The sequence below is a fragment of the Seriola lalandi genome, unplaced genomic scaffold, assembly GCF_002814215.2.
Source record: "Seriola lalandi dorsalis isolate HSWRI2012SDOR001 ecotype SW California unplaced genomic scaffold, Sedor1 jcf7180002054200, whole genome shotgun sequence".
In the NCBI taxonomy this organism is placed as follows: domain Eukaryota; kingdom Metazoa; phylum Chordata; class Actinopteri; order Carangiformes; family Carangidae; genus Seriola; species Seriola lalandi.
Window position 1 is genome coordinate 188,731 of NW_019524753.1, and position 26,229 is coordinate 214,959.

Genomic DNA, 26,229 nt, shown 5'->3' on the forward strand with positions numbered 1-26,229 from the left:
TTGGACAGAGACAGGCCGAGGCTGCTGCAGTGGTTCTCAACCTGCGGGTCGCGGACCTGGAGTTCTGTTGTTATTTAATGCACAAGGAAGGGGGTGGGGCAAATCCGCAGGTGAAGTATAGATAAGGATCTATCAAAAGAAGTGATGAGTTCAAGGTTCAGGTTTTCATCCATAACATCAAGGAAATTACAATGCTCCCATCCCATCTACCAACACTGTTTAATGCGCATACAATACACAGCACTGCCAAAATACAAACTTTGTACTCGGCCGCCTTTCTGCTCAAAATACAAAACACTTTTTAGGGATGGTAGAACATAAAGTACATTTACTCTAGTACTGTTCACAACATTTCAAAGACTCTTTTTACATTAATATACAAAACATACAATGAGCTTATAAAATACAATGACATTTTATAAACTGAACAACCCAACAGTAGGCTGTGTAAAAAAGTTTAACTTATAGCCCCTATAGTCTAGAACGAGATACAACATTAAAATGCAGTAATGTTAATGCATCTGTGTCAATGCAATATTATAATACATAATAATATAACTAACAGGGGGCATTCAACCTTTGTAATGAGCACTTTTACTTTTGATACTCTCATGTTACTGGTAATACATATGTACATTCATTAATCATATTTTGAATGCAGGACTTGTAATGTCACTTGTAATGGATTACTTTCACACTGCGCTATTGCAGTAAAGAGTCTGAATACTTATTTCATTACTGCTATGCAGCATTTGTAGGTGTTGCTGTAATTAGACATTAAGTGAATATTCTACACTTGATTAATTCAGTTACAAACCACGCGAGTAACAGCATAAATCTGTGTCATGTGACAGCCCTCTGACTCTGCCATGACCTGTAGGGTGTGTCTTGCCCTTGGCTGCTGTTTGTGTTTTGTGTCTCCCTTCAAATCCTGGTAGGTGGAGTATACATAAGTGCAACTGGGTTTACCTGGCCAGTTTATCAAGAATGCATTTAGGATTAGCTGTCCACATTTTCTCTCTCTCAACCCATCGCTGGATCTCCTCATTACACCTCATGGCTTCTTTTGTTTGGTTTGGTTTAGTTGTACATCTCATTATATTACACCACACTGATCCACTTATAGATCATTATATACATTTAATTAACGTATTTGGTTCCCATTTATGTAAAGACATGTGATTTGTTTGTCCTTCCAATTACAGCTGTGTACATTTCACTCTTTTTGTCATGGTCTAGGAGCCGGGTAGCGATAGTCAGTAAAAGGAAAACACTACATCAATTTCCTTGATCTTTATTTTCACGTTAAACAAATATTGTTATTATATAAACATATAAATGGTAGGTTTAATTACAAAACAATCTCTGCCAAAACATGAAAAAATAAAATTGTTATATTTACACTTAAAAACAAAATTCTGTGAAACATGACAGTTTGATGCTCTGAGACAGCAGATGATTTTGTTTTCAGAACCTCAGTTAGTGTTGGTTGTTTCACTATTCCAGGTTTTTCCCCTTCATGCAGGGTTTATCAGTCATTGACAATCTGCAGAGTGTCAATACTTGTGTTAGGAATTTCAATTTTTGAACCGTTAACAATGTTCAATATTTCACCAGTCACCAGACAAAGAGAAGTCTATAAATAAACAAACAAGGAAATAAAACTGGTCTTACTTGTTGGTTGTGATAAAGAAATGGTGCTTTTCTTATTCTCTGGTAATGGAACTAATAAAAAAATTATGAAGACTAATGCAGTCAACCATCATATTCATCATGTATGATGAGGAGTATGAGGCTATATGGCAATACGAGTTCATAAGTGCTGCCACTTTCTCTGCAATTACATCTTGACATTATTTTCCTTGTGTCCATTACCCACAAACGTATAAAGCCATAACATCATCCTGTGGCCTTTGGACACTCAGGTTTTGTGATCCGAGCCATACAGGTAGCGAAAAGACTGGGAATTAGAGTGAAGGGAGCAGTACAGTAGCATGTTTTTGGACAAAGGTCCATCATCGTCATTACAACATTCATATGAGGAAGCATCTTGACTTGGCCGCTATGCTTGATCACAATTCCTAAAAGCACAGAGCAACATAAACGAACAAATCTGGTATCATACATGTATAATCCCAATAACATTACAGCCTCATACAAAACATTCACAAACATAAGCTTGTTTGTTAGAAAGAACTTCAGTTGTCTTCACTACAACCACAAAGCTGCCCTAAAAATTTTAAGAATTGAAAAAAAAATGCAAATCTACATTCACAATAAAAACTCAAAAGGGAGATACTCTTGATCTTTAAAAAAAGTAACTGGAAATCAGCAACAGCATTTCAAAATCTACTGCCCTCCTCCCAAACAGTGCTGTTTGTTTAGTGCAGTGATGTCTTGATTTAAACGTGGATAGGGATAAATTTGTCGAATTTATTAGCTACACCTAGCTGAAACTAATGCAGTCTAATACAGCAGTTCAACTGTACCTACCTTCATGACACTTATAATGTTCAGTTTTTTTTAATAGCATTAAAGAGATGTTGATTCAAATGTGATAATTTTGGAAGATGTTTGAGCTACTGTTTTATTGCATTATTCAGAGAGGTTTCTGTTATTTAGCCTATACTCATTAATATAAATCTGCCTTGACAAAATAATGGAAACACAGGTCATCATCCTCCAAAATTATGATCAAGTGGAATCAGCCCCTCTCTTAAACAATTTCAATACAAACTGAACATTATAACCTTCATGAAGGTAGGATTTAGCTAGGTGCTCCTAATAGACTGCCATCTCATTGTTTACAGCTGATTCTAAATATAAAATTTGGGTCTGATTTTCTTTTGAACTACAAATAAGTCTGTTGCAGTGTCACTGAACATAGAGCTGTGTTTGTTATATTGTTGGTTTTAGGGCGTCAGCCTCAACAGTTTCAAGTTCAGACACTGGGTGGCAAAATGCCCCACAACAACATGACTTACACAATCAACTTCACTATAATCAAAGGTTTTTCACAACAGGGGAATTCACTGAACACTGTGTTCATTCCATCTTTAATCCACACCTTATTTTAAGTACAAATAAATTACAAATATACACAATTTAACCCGTCAGACAATGAATATACACAAAAAAAAAGCATTAACACACAATATGAATGGCATGGCAGGCCATGAAAGGACTGTGATGTTATGATGCGAGTTGGAAGAGTAGGCAGCTGTGTAGCAGCCACGTGAATAACAATTGACAACGTCTAATTAAAAAGTCAAAATGACACAGATCTACAAAGACGTTACAAAATAAAGACATCTCTGGTGGTCTTGGCTGGGTCGAGGTCACTGAGGTGATGTTAAGGAGTTTGCTGTCCTCCATAGGCCAAATGAAGAATAACAATTCCTGCCTGTCTGAAAGCTCCTACTGCAGCATGTACACAATCATGGGACACTATAAAGATGCATACAAATCATGGAGATATTAATTTCAGGTGGTAAGACGGCACTATCCACTGTGATTTGGCTTGTTTTGTTTCCTGTCATTTTACAGATTTCAATTCTACTCACGAAAGCAGCAGCCAGTGTGAGCTGTCAAGACAACCTCTGACAAAGACCAGTGACGGACACTGATGTCATTGGTGATGGCTGCTGGGAGTTCAGGTGGCATCCTTTCTCCCTTTTACCATTGTAATTTATCCATGTGCCAATCAAATCATAATCTACACGATCTAGTTTTGTCCCGCCAAGATCTACTAATGAAACATCTTGGTTGGTGGACAGGCAATCAGATCTGAGGGGCGCAGGCTGTTTTAATTTTCAGGGTTTTAATAATTCAGGGTTATTCTGTATAAGGCTTTTCCCAAGATGTTTTAATATGATTTGACAGAGCATAAAGCGGCTGCGATTGTTAAGCTGTTAAATATCATGCAGATTAGCATTGTGTCAACAAAGTAAAATCTGCTTTGTTTCATTTAAATGCCACTTCAAAGTATTTAGTATTTATTCATCATCTGAGTACCCTCTTCTTTCCTCAAGAGAGGATTGGTATTTGCTGGATTTCCTTATTCTATAGACAAAATTGTTCTTCTTCTGACGTTTTTCCTAATGTTTTTCTTCTCTAATAACAAACAACCTGCCAAACACTGACAGTAAAGCTTGTTTTATAAAGAGGCAAAAAAAGTGTTACAAGCTTTCTGAGGTAGCAGGCGGTTTCTAGTTGAGGACATCTGGTGGAAAAAAAAAAGAGACATAGTCACCTCTTTAGTATTAGTGTTACACAAAAGAAGGGTTTACTTATTTTTTACTCAGTGGTAAATAAACTTTTTTTATTTTTAAATAACCCACAACAGCATAGATGTATATTATATACAATATAGTGTATACATGTATACATGGGTGTTGGAGGGTTTGTTTTACAAACAGTGCGTATTCATTTACCATAAGCTACATTTTAGAAAAGATTTAGCTGAAACACCCTGTGGGACAATAAGGCTTTGGGTGTTGTTTTACAAGGCCTTATATTGTTCATATGAAGAATCCTCCATCTACCATTAGTGAGCCACTCATGGCAGTTAAGGATGACTGGAACACAGAAGAACTGAAGACAAAATTGTCAAAACTACAACTGATAGGCAAATGTAGCTTTCAGCACAATGGCTCTGTGTGATCTGTGTTTGGAATTAGGCCCAGCGATTACACCTTGTGTGGACGTACCTGTACAGTATAAGAGATAGAAAGATCCCTCCGTCTCCCAGCTATGAGTATACTTACACACAGGCAAAACGGTGCCAAATCTCAGCCACAGAGTGTTAATGTACAGCAATGAGTGTGTTTATGAATCTAATCCTTCATGTGTCTCTTCCTCCCCTTTCCTCTACATCTCCTTCTCTTTCTTGGTCTCCCGGGTGCTGCTCTTCAAAAAGTCGCTCCTGAGCAGCCGATAAAAGAGGACGATATTCATGGCTGTCATGATGGCCATACCCACGCTGCCCAACGTGTAAGCTAGGAGGGGCACTTTGTCCCTGTTGAGCACCAGCCAGCGGGTCATCCAGGCCAGTGTGTTGATGCGGAACACCACGTATGTGCCCAGGTTGATCATGCTGTTGACCCGGTACAGCGTACCTGTAGCAATGTTGGCCATACGCAAGATCTGCCTGAGGTGGAGGAACACAGAGTTTATCTCCACCAACAGGGCCACCACGGCAAAGCCCACATAGCGGCATGACAGCACAGAGAGGCCAAAACAGGTGATCACCTACAGGAGAAGACAGTGAGAACAAAGACAAGGAGGAGGAAAGTTACAATGGATTTGTGCTGCATGGTGGATTAATTATGATTAACAAAAAAGAATGGCTAAAGTAATTTAAATAGTAAATTAATAACTAATGATACATTTTTAATTACAAAAGATACTAGTGTACTAGTGGTTAAGATGTCATCGCTCTCAAAAAAATAATAATCTGGTGATTTGAAGCAGATAATATCTGATATCTTCATCTCCATCAGCTGTCTCTATTGCCAACTTCTGTTAACCGTGAAAGAGTCTTCATTTCGGGAATTAGGTGTTTCTTAATTCTACTAATGTACTTGATGTTATAGATGAACTCAGACATAAATTCAAAAAAAGTAAACTCTAGCAGGAAAATAAGAAAAAAAAGTTTTCATTTTAATGTTCACATGGATCAGCACAACAGTATGACTGTAGGTTATATCAGTGTATCTCTCATAACTTTAAGGTGACAACTGAAGGTTTTTTTGGGAGGAGGTGATTTCCATGTTTTGACTGTGATTTGTTATGCGCTCATGTCTGAATATATTCTTTCACTTCTGACAGTATATTACTTGATGACCATCTGGAAGGACACCACTCCCATGACACGTTTCTGCTGAGCAGTGCTTATGAAAGTCTGAGATGTAATAAACAGAAACTCCACACAGTGGCAGCAACATCACTCAAACTCTGTCTTGAGAAAAATAGGACAACAGATCCTGTGTGCTGACACTACACTGAGGAGTCAGGGGAAAGGATTACATACAATATCTGATATGTTGTGACAGAAGTAAATGCTGCTTACACTCTCACAGCAGCTGTGTTGCAGGTGTAAAATCTGGATGACAGAAATGTGTTTATACTGCAACAAGCTGTTCAGCCAACTCTCCACAGGAGTCGGCACCCATTCACAACACCAGATTTCAACAGCTTCATTCACACTCAGAGCACACTCACAGTGTAGTTAAAGGGCCAAACTGCGTTCAGAGAGATTGCACTTTAGTTTCAGACTTGTTGCCACCTAAGCTGCCATGTTTATAAATCAAGACTGGATGGTGGCAATGAATGGGATATAGTGAAAGAAGAACACTACAAACAGAGAGCAGTCCAAAGTAAGTCAAGTCTTTGGTTAGTCAGTGCAGGTCATGGGATGTAAACTGTAGTGTGAGAGAATGACCTCTACCATCAGACGTGGCTCAGTCGGAGAAGCATATTGTGTTTGTGCATGTGTGTTTTGTATGAGGTCACAGGATGCCCTCTCTAATGCAGCAAACAGTCATGCGATGTGTTGTGGTAGGTTAAACAACAGGGCATGTGAGGAAAGTCAGCAGTCCACTCTCCCTAACTGGAACGTACACTATGTATCCACTGTAATATAGGTGTCTTTGGCTCGAAAAAGGTTCAAAAGGTTTCTTCACTGAATGGTTTATGGTGGCATTAAGCCAAACCCGGTTCCTGCTTCACAATAATTTACATGAAACTCTGGCCATTCATTTTCAAGATATACTGCAGTGACTTAAGTGTCAGTGAAGAGGAGACTTACACCTCTAAGTGGCACTATGGGTAATTTAAAACTCCACACATAATCCTCTGGGGACCATGAGTCGCCTTACTAAACTTAATGGCACTCTGGCCAGTATTTATTGAAATATCTTAATATGGACCAAGGTGTTGCCCAGGCAGACATCACCATCCTGAGGCCCCATTGCTAAACATAGTGCACACGCACGCGCACACACACACACACACACACACACAATAATCAGTACAAAACAAACCTTTCACCTGTTGTCAGGTTATAATGACAGTGACGACAAACAATGTTGGTGAACAATTACAATGACAACAGTGAAAGCACTGTATTTAGCAGCACAAAACAGACTGCCTCATAAGAGTCAGTGTGGTGGGAGGGAAAACAGTAACGTCAACAGGACACAGGGCTTTTCAGTACAACACAAAGCAAAACACACGCTCACGAATGTGTTTAGATCACACTGCAGTGCTGGCTGGCCACTCTCCTGTGAAATTTTTTGTATGGCAGGACACGTGCCAGGTGAGTCTGAAAACTGAGGCAGGCAGCAGCAAACAAATAAACAAATAAAAATATTTTAGTGATGATTGCATTCAGTATAATTCTAATGGTACGGACTGGTAAGTGTCTACCACCCAGATATTTATTTCTGTCATTCAATGGTTTTGGTCACAGAAAATTGAAACTGATAATACTTGTTATTTAATTTTTACTTTGCTAACAACACAGATTTTGCATTATTCGCCAAATGCTCAATTTGTTAAGTTGGGCCAGGAAAAATTCATTGATTTTTACACCAGCCTAAAATACAACCTTAATTAAACACTACAATTTTATAAAATGTATATATAGTATATGTTTTTGTTTTTTGGGTTAGACTGAATTAATGTGAGATCAAGGATCCCTTATTTGGGACAAAACACTGTCATGCTGAAGGACAATATGCTCTGTTGTGAATCCTCAAATTAGCCATGTTGTGACAGTTTTGATATGGCACAGACAAAACAACTCCAAATCAACAGATGGAGGATACAGATTCTTGTCATTTGCCTCCAAAAGATACATTGTGTACCATGCAGCATTTCCCAGCTCACTGGTAAAACTAAGTACCCATGAATGCAACATACAGTGTCAACTAGACACATGCAATTACTAAAAAAAATAAATAAATAAAAATATAAAACACACACAACTTCACATTGAATATGAATCCCAATTTTAAGCAGTTTTCAACAGAGATGAAAGCAGACAGACAATAGTAGTAGTAGTAAAAACAACATGTGAAGTGGTGTGTGTGTGTGTGTGTGTATGTGTGTGTGTGTGTGTGTGTGTGTGTGTGTGATAAAAACCCATATGCTCACACTCGAATTAACACACACCTACACACACAAACACAGCCCCTGCTTCAGCCAGATCAACAACTGGTGTTTAACCTGGCTCATCTGAAGTATAATCTGATCTGGGAAGATAAAACACAACAGAACGGGGAAGGGAGAAGGGGGAAGGTCAAAACAAACTGTTATACAACTCTCAGATAAGATGATAAAGATAAATTCAGTCTATGCAGTGAGAGTCACTCACTTCTCAGAGTCCATAGGAGTAAATGGAACAAAACTGTGGAGAAACTGGGAGTGAATCACAAATAACAAAAGTTAGAAATATTTAATTTGGATTTAATTTAGAAACAAATTGTCACCAATAAAAAGTGTCAAATCAGATTTGAATAAGAAAAGATACATTTAACAGAGCAGGATGGGTCAAGGAAAACTATAGTTTATTTGACTTCATTAAATTATAAAGGAAACGGAATCATATCCAACCTCAATTACATTTGGACACTATATGACATGCTTCCTGAGGTGTCTTAATGTGAAAACATGATATTGTTGGGTTCCTCCTTCATGTGTATGTAGTTTTATGGTGGTGATTTCTCCTTTATTGGTGGCTTTACATATTCGCCAATGACGGTTACCTTATCTTGGAACAAACATTGTTAGCAGAGCAGCTCAGACAGCAACTATATAAAACACATATAAAACACATTAATGTCGAAGCAATATATCACATAAACGCCTATACCTCCATAATGCTTTTCAAGGCTTGAAGCAGCACATGTAAAAGTGATGAGCCATAAAAAGTTAGATGGAAAAAATGGACAAAGGAGTCCCAGTCTAGAGAGGTGACTGTGATCACCATACCAGGTCATTATCTGGTGACACTGACCCCATATGGCTCAGCAGCCAACCAGATACCAGCAGCTGGCAAAACCTCATCCTGGTTGCCCTCTCTGTGAACATGGATAGGGCCTCAGGGGTCAGCTCACACACTCTGTATTGTTGTCAGCACCCCAAGCCAAAGGGGAAATCACAGCAACCCCCCCCACCAGCCCCACCAGCCCCTGGATATCTCAACAATTACAATGATTCAGCATTAGCTGGATTTGCCCTGCTAAGCTCTACTGAAGCTTGACTTTCACATTCAGCAGCACCCACTCAATACTGTCCAACTAGACTGTTGAACAGACATAAAACATGTATTACATCTGTCACGTCTTTTTTTAAGAATAAACTTTAAATCTCAACTTTGACAAACATAGACAAGACATTCTTTAAATGCTCAGAAAATCACAAATCTCAAATCCTTAATTATAATATGAAAACTGCCTCATATAGCCGGGTATCAATAACAAAGTGTGGCCATTTATTTTATGGGGAATGAAGGGGGTAGTCCTTAGGTTTAAATGGGATAGAAGAAGACGGAGTGAGTGTTATTTAACATTTGGACTGCTCTTATATACATTAACCTACTCTTATAGCCACCTGTGTAAAATCCAAGCAAAGGGCTGAAAAACAAGGTGGTGTGGGTGTTTTTGTTTCCCGCATTTTCTCCCTGTGGGCTCAATTAAACGTTCTCTACACCCTGGTAAGGGACCTTCACATCCCACTTTCAGGGGGAAACACTGGGTGCAAAGATGGCAGGCATGTATAGCAAACAGTAGAATGAACAACATGAAACCTGATTTAAAAAAAAAGACACTGTGGTATCTATTTCCTATGTTTAGCATCAGAGGAAACAATCAAACTGACCACAGGTCAACAACGAAGTAGGGTAAAGTTCACATGATAAAAAGGTTTGTGTCAAGATGACAGGTATTGAAATGTTTGTGCTTTTAAATTGAGCCACTATGGCAATCAGTATTCAGAGGGTAAGCTGACACAGGGATAGATAGAGCTAAAAAAAAAAAAAAAAAAAAAAAAAAAAAGGGAGTTAACATCTGAAAGGCAAAATGGCAGCGTAGCAAGTCTTTCATCTTTTTCTTTCTTTTGTCTTTCAAGAATGCGTTTGATGTTACTTTCTTGTCTAAGTATTCTGTAATGTATTATTTTGCATCTGCACATAACATGAAAAATGGAGGGACATTAGTCAGAAACCTACAGATATGGGGTTCTAAGATCTAATCATTCAAGAGAATAGTAAAGTTGTGTGGCCTTTTAAACGTCTGCATGAGTTACCAATATTACAGTGTGTAGTGTTATGTTCCTCCCTCTGCCTGCAGGATGTCTACAGTTAAAGTTGAGGGTCATTAATGTGATGTGGTAGCACCTGTTCAGCATCTACCAGGCTACCCTGTTTTACAGTTTTACCTGCCTTCAACACTCTCACACATCCATACACTTCTTACACTACTGATGCAGCACTAACCCATGCTTATCCGTTTGTAAATAGCCTTGCTCATTTAATATAAAACTTGACTCATCTTCCCTCCTTGTCACAGACTTTATGTTACAATAGTCAAGGCAGACACAAAGGTTATTAAGGATTATTATTTCCACGTCAAACCAGTTTCCCTGCCTCTGGCTGATGACACGCAAGCTGGCTTAGTCAGTGAGAAGTTCAGTACTAACACTGTGCATTTCTTACAATGGACAAAGTGAGTGTTGAATGATAATGAGACCATGTGGAAAAAAACAAGAAAAAGGGTGGAGCAGTAAGGAGGAAGTCATTAACCCATGAGGCTATGTATGAGAATTTGTGTGTGTGTGTGTGTGTGTGTGTGTGTGTGTGTGTGTGTGTGTGTGTGGGCACATGTCACCAAATAACGAGAAAATGGCATTTTCACATAAGAGAAGCTGTCATCACGTTCCACCAAAGTTATTATTTAGGTTTTATCCAGTGCTCTACGTGAAATGAAAAGATAAAAGCCACCATAATAGCCTGTAGCTATTATGGGGAAGGGGGGTTTTTTCTGGCTTGAGATCACTCCTTATTAATCACTTAAAAAGTGATTAATCTTAAAAAGTGATTAATCACATCATAAATAACATCATGTATATCATGTATATTGTACAGTATTTACTCATTCAGTCATCCAAGGGATTGTCTAGGACAATGTTCTTTCATTCACAGCAAAGCCTCATTGTCCATAAAGGCAAAATACAACACAGGATCCGAGATGACCTTCAAAATATAAGCAGGCTATTTTGAGACTGGGAATAAGTCAAAAGATGAGTAAAATGAGTTCAACTTGTACCCATAAACAGGGGGACGTTGGCTGGCCTGTGCCCCCTCTGCCTGGCCTGGAACATTCACTAACAGAAGATGCTGTCGGCGAAACCAAAACTACACTCTTATCAGGCAGCTTTCTGGCTGATGTCGGTCACACAGAACATGGGCTTATTTGAGCAGGAAAAAAGGCAATGTTGTCAAACTACAACTAACTACAGCAACATCATTGAAGAAGTACACCTTAACATTCAATGACACACAGGTTGAAAAAAATCAAAAGTGTTGGTACTCATTATCTGAGTACTGGTGAGCCTGCTTCAAGCACTGGTATCAAGACACCAGGATTTTACCTTAAGTATTTTGGGTTATGTTGAAGAGTGTTTCAATGATCTCTTCCCCAAATTTTGCTTCATTGATGCATGTGTGACCCAGATAAACAGGGGCTGAATCTATAACATTTGAATTTCCATGTAATTATCATTGTGTGACTTTATACATTTTTTATGCCTCAAGATTTCCACACAGATATATATATTCCCCCTCCCTTTATGATATAAGCACACCCTCACACAACGGCATTCCATAAAAATACATTATAGGACAGGTAATGGAGGTCATAAATGGATAGGAAGTGGTCTAGTCAAGTTGATGGGGAGGAAACTATTAGGCTCAACAGAAAGATGTTTGCCATCTGGACATAGGCAGACCAGCAGTGGGTTGATAAAAAGGTGGGAGGGCCTTGCAAAGGCTTAAAGTCTATGAGAGAAAATAGATGGAAGGATGTTCGGCTTAGAAACACGAGAGAGTAATTATCTCTCTCTCTCTCTCACTCACACACACACACACACACACAGTGGTCATAACAATTATCATGCGACCTGCGTTAACTCACGTCAGCTGACAGATGCACAGCAGGCCATTTCAACGCCTTGCTGTCACAGACATTTGGTCAGAAATTCACAGGATGTCTCCAAACACAATTACTTAGGGCACAGATAATCAATTAGCATTGCATGGTATTTATTTGTAAGTGTGTGTGTCAAGTACAGGCTGAGAGAACTGTGTGTCTTCTTCCACATCAGGGTGAGCCTCTGTGACTGTTACTAGGTGTGTTTCAGTGAATCACAATCACTTGATGTATTCAGGCACTGGGTGTGAAGGGAGGAGTTATGGTTTGCCTTGCCTTGGGTGTACTGTGTGTCCTAGTCATTACGTCACTTCTCAGAGTGGCCAAACAAAGATAAAAGACATTGATGGCTTTTCCATTGCATGTTAATGTCCATTAGGACCAAGAAGAACTGGAAAGCTCTCAGGATCTGACGACATTCCACATTGTTTATGGGCTGCAACATTTTCAGCATTGTGACCTGAAACTGCAATGTTTTACTTGTTTTAGTGGAAAATATACACATTCCTCTAAAAAGGGAGCAATGGCACTAATGATATTCCACCAAATCAATATCATTGTGCTTCCAAAATGGAGTATTAAATGCTTATTCTTAAAGGAATAGTTTTACATTTGGAGAAATACACTTTTTGGTGTATTTGGAAAACAGCTATCCTGGCTCTGAAAGTGACTGTGCTCATCCAAGAAATAGTTCCATGCAATAATCCCACTGTAAAACCACAATATGTCATTTTAACATTTCAATTTTGGTGAAGATTAAACAAATGAGATATAAAATGTTCCTTAATAAACTTTAGAGGTGCTGGATGTTGCTACCTTTGGACAAACCTAGACTAGCTGTTTACCCCTGTTTCTTGTGTTTGGCTAAGCTAAGCCAGCCAGCTGCTTTATCCAGCTACATATTTACCATGTATGAGAGAGGCATAAATTGTCTTAGAAACTGTAGCATACAATACGCAAAAATATTGGTAATATATTTTTTGTTAATTCATGGCACTATCATAGCCATTATTATGACTAACCCCCTGACAATTACTGTAGATATGTCAGGTTTGCTGTGAAGCATAATAAGAAAAAAGATACTGAAATAGACAACTCCACTTACTACAAATGTTCAGTATGAGGTTGTTTCTATGCTGTACTCTCACATGCTTGCATACCCGCCCACGCTGCTTTTGGAAACATATGCAAGTACTCTGGTATTCTCACAGCAGTTGGATCTCAGCCAAGTTTGTTCTGTGTTTTTTTATGCATTGGTTCTTGGCCATTAGGTGCACAGTTCCTACTTTGCCCCACCTTGCTTTTCAGCAACGACAGGTAGAGTCAACTCCCTCCTTTTTCGAAACCTGATGATGGATGGATGCCTCTACAAACAGCATTCCCAGTTGTCATGCCAACTGTGACCAAACACCACCTCCTTTTTAGTGCACTCTGCTTTTCCAGTTTCCAGCCTCTTAGGAAAGCATGGCATGTGTGTATGAGTGTGTCGCAAGACTGCTCTTTTCTGCTGCCTACCTGTAGGCTGAAGACAGTATAATTTAAGGCCCATTCACACTAGCTTGCTCTGTTCAGGATGGATGGGCCTTGCATCCATAACTGTTTGTCGCCTCTGCATTAGATGACTGAACTGTTTCTGACACAAAAAACAATGAACAAGGAAAACCCTCAATGTGAAACCATGAGGGAAAAAACCCACACAAAAACAAAATATAGTACTACCAGAGCGCAGAGGCTCTCACTGGTTTGTATCCATGTGAGGGGGTGGTACGAGCTGCAGAGAGTAGGTGGATGAAGGGGGGTGGGGGAGACACTTCGAGGTTACACAAGGATAAGGGGGGCTGATAACAAGACCGTCTGTGTGATATATGGAGTGGAGCTGCAGTGCAGAAATGTTTTGAGGGGGTGCACACATTTGCAGAAGCCCTCTCAGGAAGCAAGAGGTTTGCTACATGTGTGTGTGTCTCTCTTGGGGGCCTGAGGTTCATGTGGAGACCAGATGTCTGTCCTCTTGTCTGTATACACAGAATGCGGGGAACCTCATGTGGTTCCCCACCAAAAGATGAGACTGCTGAGAAATACACACACATCCATCACGATCTCTGCCCGCCAAAAAACTCTGCTGCACATTCCAATTTCTATTTTGCAATATGTGCCTCTCTCCATCTTACAGGCTGTCATTATTCTCTGTATGTGGCGTGATATTATTGTTTTTGTATCTTTTGAGGCCTTCTCACTCAGCTAACTGTGTGCTCTACTAAAATTTCATCAAAAACAACAGAGATTCAAACGTACCATTATTGTTGAAAACTTTATGTTGACACTGGAGATTTTAAAAAGTCACACTTGTTCAATTTGGTTTGTCACACCAATTTATGGGTCAAAAAAGGGGAGTGGCAGAGCCCACAGATTGTGGATGGCTGGAAATATATCTGTGGATTGGATAGCAAAAACAAAAACATACATACTAAATCAGCAGCTGCTATGAAATATCAAGAGGCCCTGGCTGTTTTATACATGAAACAACAACACAAGTTTATATTACAAACCATATCTACACATCTTCTGTTTACATCAACTTTCTCTGTAATATGCTTCTTAATGTTATTGTCAATGCAAGATTTACCACTGAAGTGCATCCATCAGGAAATAGATCAGCTGAGCTTCAGCTTTTCAACAACAATACACTTCAAACAAAATGTAGACTGTGCAGATTACAAATCTTGCCAGTCTTTGTTTTTGCTTGTACTCCTGTCACATTAGGCTGCTTGAGGTTCCTTAGACAGCCAGCAGCTAGTGGATGGATTAGCTGAATCAAAGAATCGGGAACTGAGAGAGCAAAAGACAGAAGCAGACATCCAGAATAATCAGGTTCTACAGAGCTGAATATGTAGAGTTCGGTGGCAGACATGGCACTCCAGTGACATGTGGCATCACACCAGTAACAACATAGTCAACAACCAAATACAGTAAGTTCCTGCTTCCAAAAGTCACATTCCCCGTTGGCTATGTGAGACAGCGTCACACTCCCTCCACAAATATCTATTTTAATGCCTGGTAAACTGAGACAAATTCCATTCATATCTGAGGTTGGTGCAAGATGAACCTTGAAGAGGAAAAATGTGACTGAGACTGAACTGGAAAAGGTGGCAAAAAATGACCTAGAAAAATAATGTAGCAAATATGATTTCCAGGTTATAAGGACATCATCGAACCGACACATACATCGTTTCAGTGATAAAATATCCGCCAATCAAGTGTTTACAACTGGACCTTTCTATTAGTTCCTGTATGTCATTCACCAGGAGAAAGAGGTGGGGGAAGATGAAAGCCATCTTTTCAACAATGTTAATGGTGGCAGGTCTGTGCTATGCTTTTTAGCAGCTGAACAAGTAAACCTGTAAAGGTAGAAGGAGCAATTATGAACAACCTATAGAGATTGTCTTGCTAAGAACCTGTTTACAAAAGCTCATCATCCAGGGGGAGCAAGCTTGAGCAAATCTGTGAGGAGGATTAAGAGAAAATTCCCAAATTCAAAATCCAGGTACCTAAAGCTGAGCCAGACGAATCCAAGCAGGCTCAATTTCATCAGTGCTATGGAGGCTTCTGCTGAGCTTTAAGACTTAGGTGCTCTGTTACCTCATGTAAGCTGCAGTTTAAAAGCTATCCATGTTATTTTCTATTTGACTATTTGTGATGACTCAACATTATGTTCATTAAAACTGTTTTTCACAAAACAAAGGAGGAAATGTGTTTGAAGACAAAAAGTTTACTATTTCACTGAATTTGTGACAGCTCACTCAGGCTGATTGTTGCATTTTTGGAAAAAGCACAAGGCAATTGAGAAATTAAATACTTTCCCTGTCAAAATCCTGTCATTCATCATTTCAGTGTGTGAAAGAGTAACTTCTGCATTTAGGTACAAGTATTAACACACACTAATTGGAGAATAAATGATGGTAAAATGTTAAAAAAAAATGAAGATCTGTATAAGTGGCATAGTGGGGAGAACATTTAAGGTGTGTACTGTTTTAAATTTGAAGTGGACATCTTGACAGAGCAGAGCAGATGTGATTGTAACCAGCACAGCGATTAACATGTGATGTCCTGATCTGCTTTAGAGGAGCGTTGGCCTTAGCCCTTACTCTACAATGATAATTGAATTCTGACTAATGAGAGAGGGGTGAAAGGCATTTAGGGAAGGAAACCACAAACATGTTGCAAAACTTCAAATCACTGTGAGAGGGCAAAGAGAGAGCAGAAGGGCAAAACTAATCCACTTGGTGCTTTCACTGTTTATTGTCAATGCAAATCTCAAAAGAGAACATTGGACACACAGTTACTCACATGCTTTCATTCTTCATTGAAAAAAAATAATCTGCACCTTTACCTCTGCTTGGTATCCTTCTCTTTTGGCTCATATTTTAAATCAAAAACTCACTATTTGCAAGAGTCATGGGCAAACAAGGCTGAAACAGACTCAACATGGGGATTTCATTTCACTGTACTCTTTCCAACAATCTGTTTAACACACATTTATAATTACTTTTTAAAAGTCCTGCATGTTAGATTTTTTAAACTGTATATAGTAGGTACATATCAATCTCCTCAGAAGAAGGCACCCTCTTTCTGGCAGAATTATCAGGACTTCCTGTTTTCCAAAGGAAGCACAAGGTTATGGCTGACAGGATCTCATCAGGCGTGAGTGACTATGACAGGGCAACACGTGTCTCCGAAAGAAGTAAGGAGCTGTGTTCTCCACTTCAGTCAATAGGAAGAGAAAAAAAACTTTCCATGGAATGTATGACTTTATTATTTCTCCTGGACTGCGACAACAGGGATCAACAAAACTTGTGTTACACCACATGCTGTTTCACTATATTTGTCTAACAGTTTTAACCCTCAGGGCAGATTCTAGAAATGAAGACTCAATCAAAAAATACGCATTTGAGCAGACAAATACTAAGGAGGAAGTCGGGGTCAAAACGGATCATAACAGTAAAGGAAAAAATGGTATGGGAAAAAAATATGGGTTTGACAGTACAAAAGGGCTGGGTAAGTGAAATAAAATAGATATAAAGTTTCTAAACATATACTGTTTTGGCCATTAAAGAACATTTGACTACAACTTCTATCTTCCCCCAGAGCCAATCATGTAGCTTAGAACTGTCATGCTGAGGTCTGATTTATAACTTTAGACACTAATTTGTTACTAACATTAAATTGCTGACATCACTGTGAACATTACACTGCACTAGTACATTATGTACCAACATTGTACAAAAGTGCATGACAGGTCTGACAACAACTGTGACATTCAACATTTAGTTTTGCACCTCTCAGAGACAAAATCACATTCTGCCCTTACAGTGAAAACAGTATTCAGTCAAATGGTCCACAGTCATGATTTGCCTGTGTAGTTTTATGGCTTACATCTGTCAGCATATGAGTCAATGATAAAACACTGTGCATATCATCAATTGTTGACACAGCTTTCAAAATATTTCACTCCACAGACACACCTATGCATTTTGTCTAGATTTTATAATCATACAAAGTACCTTGCTTGTTTAGTCAGTCATAAATGCTTTACATGCGACAAGGTAGTACATACTGAAAAAGTGATGTTTGCTGGGTTAGCACATATCAAAGATGTACTGTACTTAGAATTAAATAAATCAATGGGAAGTTGTTGTTTCCAACTGCCCCAAGGGAGTTCCTCTCTTCAACCACATCTCCACCTTTACATTTTTAGTTTACATATGTAATTGTCATGACATTTGTCCAGGAAATGGTAAATCGTACACAGGCATTGTAAAAAGGTATGAGGGGCAGGGGAAAAAGGTGAATCAGTGGGCTGCCAATATGAGGAGATTAACTAGAGATCAACCTCCTTCTTCTGAATGTATGACCAGCTGGTCCTGCCTGGTTCAGTGCTCGCCCACTGGGAAAACTCCTGAGACTACAGATGACCAGCGTGCTTGCGTTAGCAAATCAAGCCCTTCTGTGGTTGTCTTGCTTTACCCCTACCCCCTTATTCTACCCCTGAACCTCGAACAAAATAACCAAATTTGTAATAGTTGCATGAAAAGATCATGTAAAACATTGAGGACAAAATAGCAAAGGAGATGAGAGTCTATTGAGAGTCATGATGATGGTATAATGGGGTAACAAGGGGAGTGAAGAGTAAGAGAATTAGCTAGTGGAGAAGCACAAAGAGCCATGTGACTGAAAAAGAAATCTCCAACCCTCCCACACTCTAGTGACAATCTGATGCCAGCTGGTCTGACCAAAGCGTCCATTCACTGGGCTTCCAGGAAGTGGAGGAGAAAAAAACAAAAAAACAAGACTTTCTGAAAAGGGGGATATGGCTATCTTCTATCAAACTCTGTTAGGATTTTTGCTACCAGCAAACAAATAGGTGGTACTGAAGCTGATTGCCACAACTAATCCCGAATGAGCATTTCCACCATGGAAACACTGTACATCACCTGGGAAAAAGTGATTCAGGTATGACCCTGGATGCAGGCTGGTGCTATCATCGCCACACAAAACTGGCTTAACTCCTAGGCAACCAAAAGCATGAGTAGTGAGAACACTGACATTTGACCCCATACCAAAATCCTAATTTTGCCAAAGTTTTATGACACTCAAAGTTAACGAACTATGAATAGTTAAGTTTGCCAAGAAGCCAAGCTACAACATATGCAGCAATGATGAGGCAAAGCGAAGTTCCCCAGAACAACAGAGGAGATAATATGTTGAAAAACCATCATAAAAAACTACAAACTACAAAACACAACAAGGTATACTTAGAGCAGCTATTGTGCTTTTCCTTATTTTCTGTCATACATATAATGTAACAATGTTGGATAACCATATTAAACGTGGCCAAAGTTTCAAATAATGAGGTAAAAGTAATCCCTGTGACACAAAAGTTTGTAACTGGCGGTGGCTGACACACTGTTGCTGTCTGTGCTGATAACATTTCTGGTTTATTTTGCCTGCCCCCCTGTCCTTGCTCATGATATGTCTTGTATTATATAAAAAACATCAAATGGACATGTTACCAATGTTAAAAACTTGATTTTCGTCTGAGGGAGTCTTTAAAAGGGCTTTTGATGCTCTGCTGATGTGGTGCAGTAAGCGTATTGTCTCATATCCGGTTGCTGGTGTTTCTGTTGTTAACATGCTATTTAGATCTGCTAATTATTTTAGCTTCCCAGTTACCAATGGCTTCTCTTTCTCCTGCTCTCTCTGTTCGGTGTGTCATATGTTTTATTATTACTCTGCAACCTTCAGTAATAATGGTACATGTAATGAAAGTAGTTTATTTGTTGTAATGGAAGCAGGGCCCAGTGAATTGGAAGCCCTCCTCTGCTTCCCTGCAGCTCCCGAGCACCTGGGAAACCAGAGTGGTTGGGTGACTGCTTGTAACGGTATAGCCCTAAGCCCATACACGCCCAGCCATATACTAGCTTTATACCTAGTCTTGTTTGAAAAATATTCTATAAATTTAGCAACAAATGCGCTGAGTTGGCAATATTGCAAGCTGTAAATGCCCCTGTAATAGAACCTGTTTGCTTCAATTAATTGAAAGAGCAACAGCCAATGGGAAAAAACAACTCATGTGGGATTTGGCTGACCAATGGTTGAAATATGATCACTCAGTCAGTCAGTCACATTCGTGATTATAGGGCTGGCCCTGCTGTTGCAATCCATCCAAAAATACAGCACTGGAAATTAGTTGGGGGAAATCTACTAACTCTGGTGTAGCACTCAGTGACCAGAGTGCTTGATGGCAATTGTGACTCTCTAACATCCCAACAAAGGAACTCTTGCAATGATTCACCATTCTGTAACTTTGGATTATTTGATTACACACAAATATTGCATGTGATCTGTCATACTGGTTGTTGTGCCATGTGTTTGTTACAAGGAACTCCCATATCTTCTCATGACATTCAACTACCAAAACCAGTTTCCTGTATCAGTATCAGCCTCTATATGCTGGTGTAAAAGTCCCCAGTTTGTTTGTGTGAGAGAGGTACTATACAGGGGTTACATTTTAGAATTGTTGTGTATGCAAGTCTACGAGAAAATATCTAGCACACTTGAAATGCCAAGTGGTATTTATGAGGACAGGAATCTTGCAATCTTGAAGATTGCATATGTTTACATTTATATACATTGTATGTCCATATTGTGTTGCTGTGATGTTTTTCTTAACTGGAACATTGGGGTGTAATATGCTTTTTTCTTTATGCAGCACAAGCCATGTCCTCTGTGACCTGTTTCCTAAATTCTGCATATATCTTAAATATTTCAGAATGAAAGAAATACTGCATTTACACCCAAACACATGTATAAATCATAGCTGTTGTATAGTACAAATCCACTCAAATTCCGTCAGAGACAATTCCAATAAAGGTTTAACAGGCCTAGTGAGGTGAGCAATAGACAATAACAATAGCAAGAGCTTGGCAACAGAGAGCAATACACAAAATCTGCATCCTCTTGGATGTAGGTCACACAGCCAGAAGCAGACGGAGAAAATATTAATTCACGATGTAGTTCTATATTGCATCTCCAGGTCATTTCCCTTTGCATTTTCCATAGTGTTTCAAAGCATGAGTGGGGGAAGGGTTGACAGATCGGACCTGTTCCTCAGCCAGCCTGCTGAGGCTCACCATATCATGAAGATGATTGGGTCTGATGGGAATCTAGAAACTGCTGTGTGGTTACGTGGATAGCAAAAGGCTGAGGGAGTCGGGTGGAGTTCATCCTTCTCAAGGCATGAAAGAAGGTTGAATGCTGGGGGGGGGGGGGCTGTCACACTGGAATGATTGTCTCTTTGTTCCTCCCTCACTTGTTCTTTGTATCTAGACAAGAAAGACGGGTATTTTGTCTTTCCCATGTCTGTGCTTGTGACAGGTGTGCTTGTGCAGTGTTTTGGTGCCTGATTTATCTAAGCAATAACTTCTGTGTATTAGATTCATAATGGTGATTGGTACAACTAGAGGATTTCTTACACAGATGTAAAGATTTGATAATCTCCTGTCAATGATGGTCAAGGTGAAACATCGACAGCCAAAATATGAAGTCTTGGACTACAGCTTATTTTTATTTATTATTTCATTTTTTAAGACCTACCACGATGTGATGAAAGAGGAGCTCCCAGGACTGACTCAGCTTCTGGTTCAGCACCATGTCAAAGAAGTCATAGATGAAGTAACCTGTAGGGATAGGCAGCATTTATCCAAGGTTAGTGTTTTGAGGTTCAGCAATTACTTATTCAACCAAAACACAACAGATTCCTTTAACAAGAGCAGCTGAGTTTATCAAGTTAGTCAGTTTCCCGCTTCCATGACGACAGCGATGGCAACCAAGATGTGTCTTGGAGAGGGGCTATTCATATCCACCACCCCCAACCCTTCCCTGCCACCAGCCGTTTCCATGGTTACAGCTTTTCAGAATGCTGGAAAAATAATGAAGTGTTGACGATGGAGGATGGAGGGGTGCACTGGAGCTCAGTGCTTTGGTGAGGCTGGAATTAACCCCATTATGTTGGAAATTTGATACCAGGGCCCTTCTGTCAATGTGATGACATGTTTGGGTTTGTCTCACCATAAACAAATGTACTTGCTACCAGCCACAGCCCAAATAATTCCTGCAAGATTGCTATCAAGAATTTGATTTATTTATTTTCATAATTTAGTCTCCATAATAGTTCATGTTGTTTCAAGAGCACTGACAATAGACAAGGGAAACTCCTACCAAATGCAGTTTTTTCAACAATAGATTTTTTTCCACAAGAGGTTGAATTTGGGTCAAGTTATGCCAAGTTTGTTTATTCAAGTTTTGAACAGCAAAGAGGAGCATGTGACAAGTGCCAATTCACTGACATCTCTTTTCTTGCTCATGTGTTCTTATAACAATGTATTATTATTATTCAAAAAACACAGGTGGAAAAATGAAGTATGACTCAGTGACAAAGAGAAAAACTGATCTTGCTTTTTTTTTTAAGCAGATTATTTCTACTTATATTCTGCAAGATGTGCACGATGCCATTGTGAAACCTTGGCTCAGGACAGTTAATATCTACACTGAGAAAAAGGGAATCAAACACAGCTTGACTTTTCACTTGCTATCACCCAAAGCCTGTATAGGGCAGTCAATGGAATAAAAAGTCAGTGTCTAGTGAAGTAAGTGATCCATTTACTTTTGTCCATTCAGTATCCACTGGAGTGAAACTCATGGGCATGTTTACATGTACGGGGAATTCCTTTCTTAAACCAGTTAGTCAAACAACCAGGTTTTAGGCTGATACATGCCAACAACATGACTCTGGTGGAATAACCTGGAATAACCCAGTTAAGCATGAGGAACAAGATTAAGACACCTGGCTTAGTCTGATACCAACCAAGTTACTGTGGCATTAAACATTTTAGTAGATTTTTTGTTTTTGTGGTTACAGAGAATTGTTATTTAAACCAGTTATTTGTAGCAACATGGAGAATGAACTGCAGAGTATTGTTCTGGGCACTGGACAAGGTCTTCATTCAGCAAGTGGACAATCATTTATGGCATGTCACTGCGAGGTTTGCAGCGTGGTATCCCAGCAAGCTGGACTGAATGCACAAATCTGGTGTACAAAGTTCCCCTCAGAACTTGCTGAAGCCTCAGAAGAATCATACCACATTTCTTGTGGAGAGTTTGGGAGAAGCATCCCACTTGTATTTGCATAGATGACTTCCCTCTCCATTATCATTGGCATCTGATGTGGATGGCTTGCATAAATCAACAGACTTTTTGCGCAGTTACTGTCTTGGTGATGTCACATCACTGCAAAGGGTTACGCATGGTGCCTGGGACCGATCATAAAGCCCTCCATTGATCTGCACATACCAACAGTGCTCCTTGATTTGCCAGCTTCCAGGGCTGGGCTTTCTGAAAGAATGTCAAAAATCCTGGGAATCCTTGGGTAGCCCTTGTTGCCTGGCACAGATCCAATAAATTTGTGGATTTGAGAGCTCTCACGTGCCTCTAGTTGCTCTAGAATACTTTAAGCATTAATGAGGAAAAAGTCAAAACAGGGCAAGTTGCTATTTTAGGAATGTGGGGTAGTATGTGCTCTTAGGTTTGAGATATCAAGGAAAGAGTACACACTAAACACACCCAAAAAAAATGTAAATTGGAGAAAGCTTGCCTTATATTTCCAATTATAAATGCAATATGGTAAATATTAACTATGTCAGTGATGTAATGGAGCACGCCAACATGCCAGTACCTGATTCATTGAGTATTCAGAATGGCACTGGTGTGTAAGAAGGCTGTTTACCGCGTCTGTCCCTTTCTCACAGATAAAATGCTATACATATTTGCTTCGGGTAATGCAAACACTGCAAAAGCTCATTGTGTGATTCGCTAACATCATATTATTCAAAATGTCCTCTTAACCAACCAAAGAAACTGATATTTGTCAAGTAGAGGCTTGTAAGGTTATAATAAATGTTTTACAATGACTATATAACACCTTTGACCCAAAAGTGTCCCGACAAATATAGGAAACTGGGAGTAGCTGGGAATGATAATGTTACTTCCTCACTTTCCTTAAAGATGGTAGCACCTCTGGGTGCACCCTCCACTCAGCTAACCCATTCAGATAAGGACACAATTTGTAATTGAACAATGAACACCGTAGAAGTGCTACTCACCTATTGAAAACGACACCAAAGCATGAGAAAACACAGAGTGAGTTTCTATCAAATCTTCAGCCATTTGTGGGTGAAGGAAAAAGCTAAAAGAAGGGAAAAGATAAACACACTAGTTTAGATAAAGCATTTCAAAGTAAAAAAAAAAAAAGTTTGTAGAACTTTATTTAAGAGTGATATCTGTACAATTAATACGGCCAACTTTATCTACATTAATGTGACTCAGGTTGTCAGTGCCAGTTAAGGTTCGTGCTGGATCATATCTTGAAATCTACTCCCTATGAGATGCATCCTGGAGCAAAATCCGGCCAGGTAGTATGGACAAATAAAGGTCGACAGTGACTAACAAAATCAAATTTAAGTCAGACATAAAATGAGGTCGATATATAGGCTATTTAAATCAATATTTGAATACAACCGCGCCAAACGCCAGCATCCATTAATGAGCACATGCTCAGAGGCTAAATATATTTGAACCAATCATTTCCGATCAGATCCTGATTTCATTAAAAAGAAAACTAAATAAAACAATTTGATTAGGTTTAACTTACCAAAGCACGGCCCATATCGCAGTGATAAGACTGTGCACACAGGATGTTGAGATATTTCTCCATTTCCATGCATTCCTGCAGGCAGATTCAGGCATGGGGAGTTTTGTGACCCCAGCGTTGACAAGTCTGAAAAACCCGACGGAGCTTCCAGTCGTTAAAATCACTGAACTCAACTCCATAGTTGAAATGTTTGTCTTGTAGGTGAAGACTTCTCAGGCCACACTTGTCCTCAATGTAAGCGGTGTATAAACGCAGCTGAGCCTGCGACTGTGGACGACTCTGCTACTTGTTTGCGTCGACCGAGACAATCACGTTAACTTACCCAATCATACACGGTCTCTCGTCAGTCAAAGATGCGTATGAAACGCAGAAAAAAAGTGTTTCTTTTACGGTTATTGACCAAAAAGAGAAGGCGCGATAAAACTGTCAAATGATTCACCTCCGACTCGGGCTGAATATGTATGATGTTTTTCTGTGATAGTCCCCCTAAAGAAAGATCTGTGGTCACGGGTGGTACTGAAGGAGATGAAGCCCCGTTTACAGTTGTGAAACCGACCTGTTGTAAAACCCCATCCCTTGCTTGTGTAACTTTTTGACATCAACAGAAACCAAACAACGGCTTCTCTCCGCCCTACTATAAAGGGGCGCGGCCAAGAGCACGTTTCATGTGTTGTGTGACGTTCAAGTACTGTCGGAAATGTTTAATTCGCAAATTAAAGATAATTTACCGTACCAATACTACACAGTACACTCTGAAATATACAAATACCGGCAGTACATAAATATTTTATGTGCTTTACAGTTTGGTATCAAAAAGAAATTATACAAGACGTCTGCTAATCATCAATGAAAATTGACTATGAAAAGCTATGTTTTTAGGGCTTCAACTAATCATTTTCATCATCAGTTGCTTTTTTTATTGATTAATGCTTTGTCTATAAAATATACACAAAATACTTATATGCTCCAAAATAAATAAATGTGATATAAAACAGAAAACAGCACATCCACACATTGAAGAAGCTGAAATCAGAGAATATTTGGCAGCTTTTTTTTTTTTTAATTACTAAAACAATTAATCTACTATCAAAATAGTGGTTAATCAGTTAATTCTTGCTGCTCTAACTTATTTAATACTTTACACTTATTTTCTTTAATCTTCTCAGTGTTACCTCACCCCTATCCACAATTTTTCTATGCTGCATTGTGGTACAACAATATCCATCAATAGCACATTTAAATCAAGCAAGCTGGTGGTATATCCCCAGTGACATCTTGAAAGTATAAATTACATAGTGACTTTTCAAGTGTGCAAATACTGAGGCTGTGTATCAAAACTCAATAGTTTTCTGGCATCAACAGAGGTGCGTCGGTAACACTAAGCATCAAAAACTAATAGCACTGGATTGCTGGTCAGATTTGTAGTCTTAATTCCTAAATTTAAATCAAAATTTTGCTTCTAAAATGGAACAAAGTATATTGTGTCGAGCGGAAGTACTAGCAGGTACAGTCAAAGGAGGATAGCAAATTACGGAGAGCACTTGAAGGAAACATTGCCTTTAACCCACCTTATTTGTTCACGTTTGTGGGAATATTTTACATACAGTTAAGGACTGACCATGGTAATTTGGTTTGACACATATATCATACAATGGTATTTTTATATTTCAACTCGACATCAGAACTTGATGAATATTTTACTTTTCAGTGTTGTTTCAATTAGTGGAAGTGACTAAAGCAGTGCTGTCCTCATTCACG

General features: G+C 39.2%; 1 protein-coding gene across 1 annotated transcript; it reads right to left on the reverse strand.

Annotated features, from left to right (window-relative positions):
• Positions 1-1,278: 1,278 nt before the first annotated feature.
• tlcd2 (TLC domain containing 2) lies at positions 1,279-25,045 on the reverse strand. The gene is made up of 4 exons (XM_023404022.2): positions 24,472-25,045; positions 23,924-24,006; positions 21,360-21,442; positions 1,279-5,250 (listed from the first exon to the last, which is right to left on the reverse strand). The coding sequence occupies exons 1-4, from the start codon at positions 24,648-24,650 to the stop codon at positions 4,870-4,872; spliced, it is 726 nt and encodes a 241-aa protein (XP_023259790.1). The 5' UTR covers positions 24,651-25,045; the 3' UTR covers positions 1,279-4,869.
• Positions 25,046-26,229: the final 1,184 nt, after the last annotated feature.

Bases quoted from the DNA above. Each gene is read 5' to 3' on its own strand.
- tlcd2 (XM_023404022.2), bottom strand. From the start codon at position 24,650: ATGGAGTTGAGTTCAGTGATTTTAACGACTGGAAGCTCCGTCGGGTTT. The intron at 24,007-24,471 runs GTAAGTTAAACC...CCCTTCTTTTAG, and splicing joins GCGATATGGGCCGTGCTTTG to CTTTTTCCTTCACCCACAAA. The intron at 5,251-21,359 runs GTAGGTCTTAAA...CTTCTCCTGTAG, and splicing joins TCCTCTTTCATCACATCGTG to GTGATCACCTGTTTTGGCCT.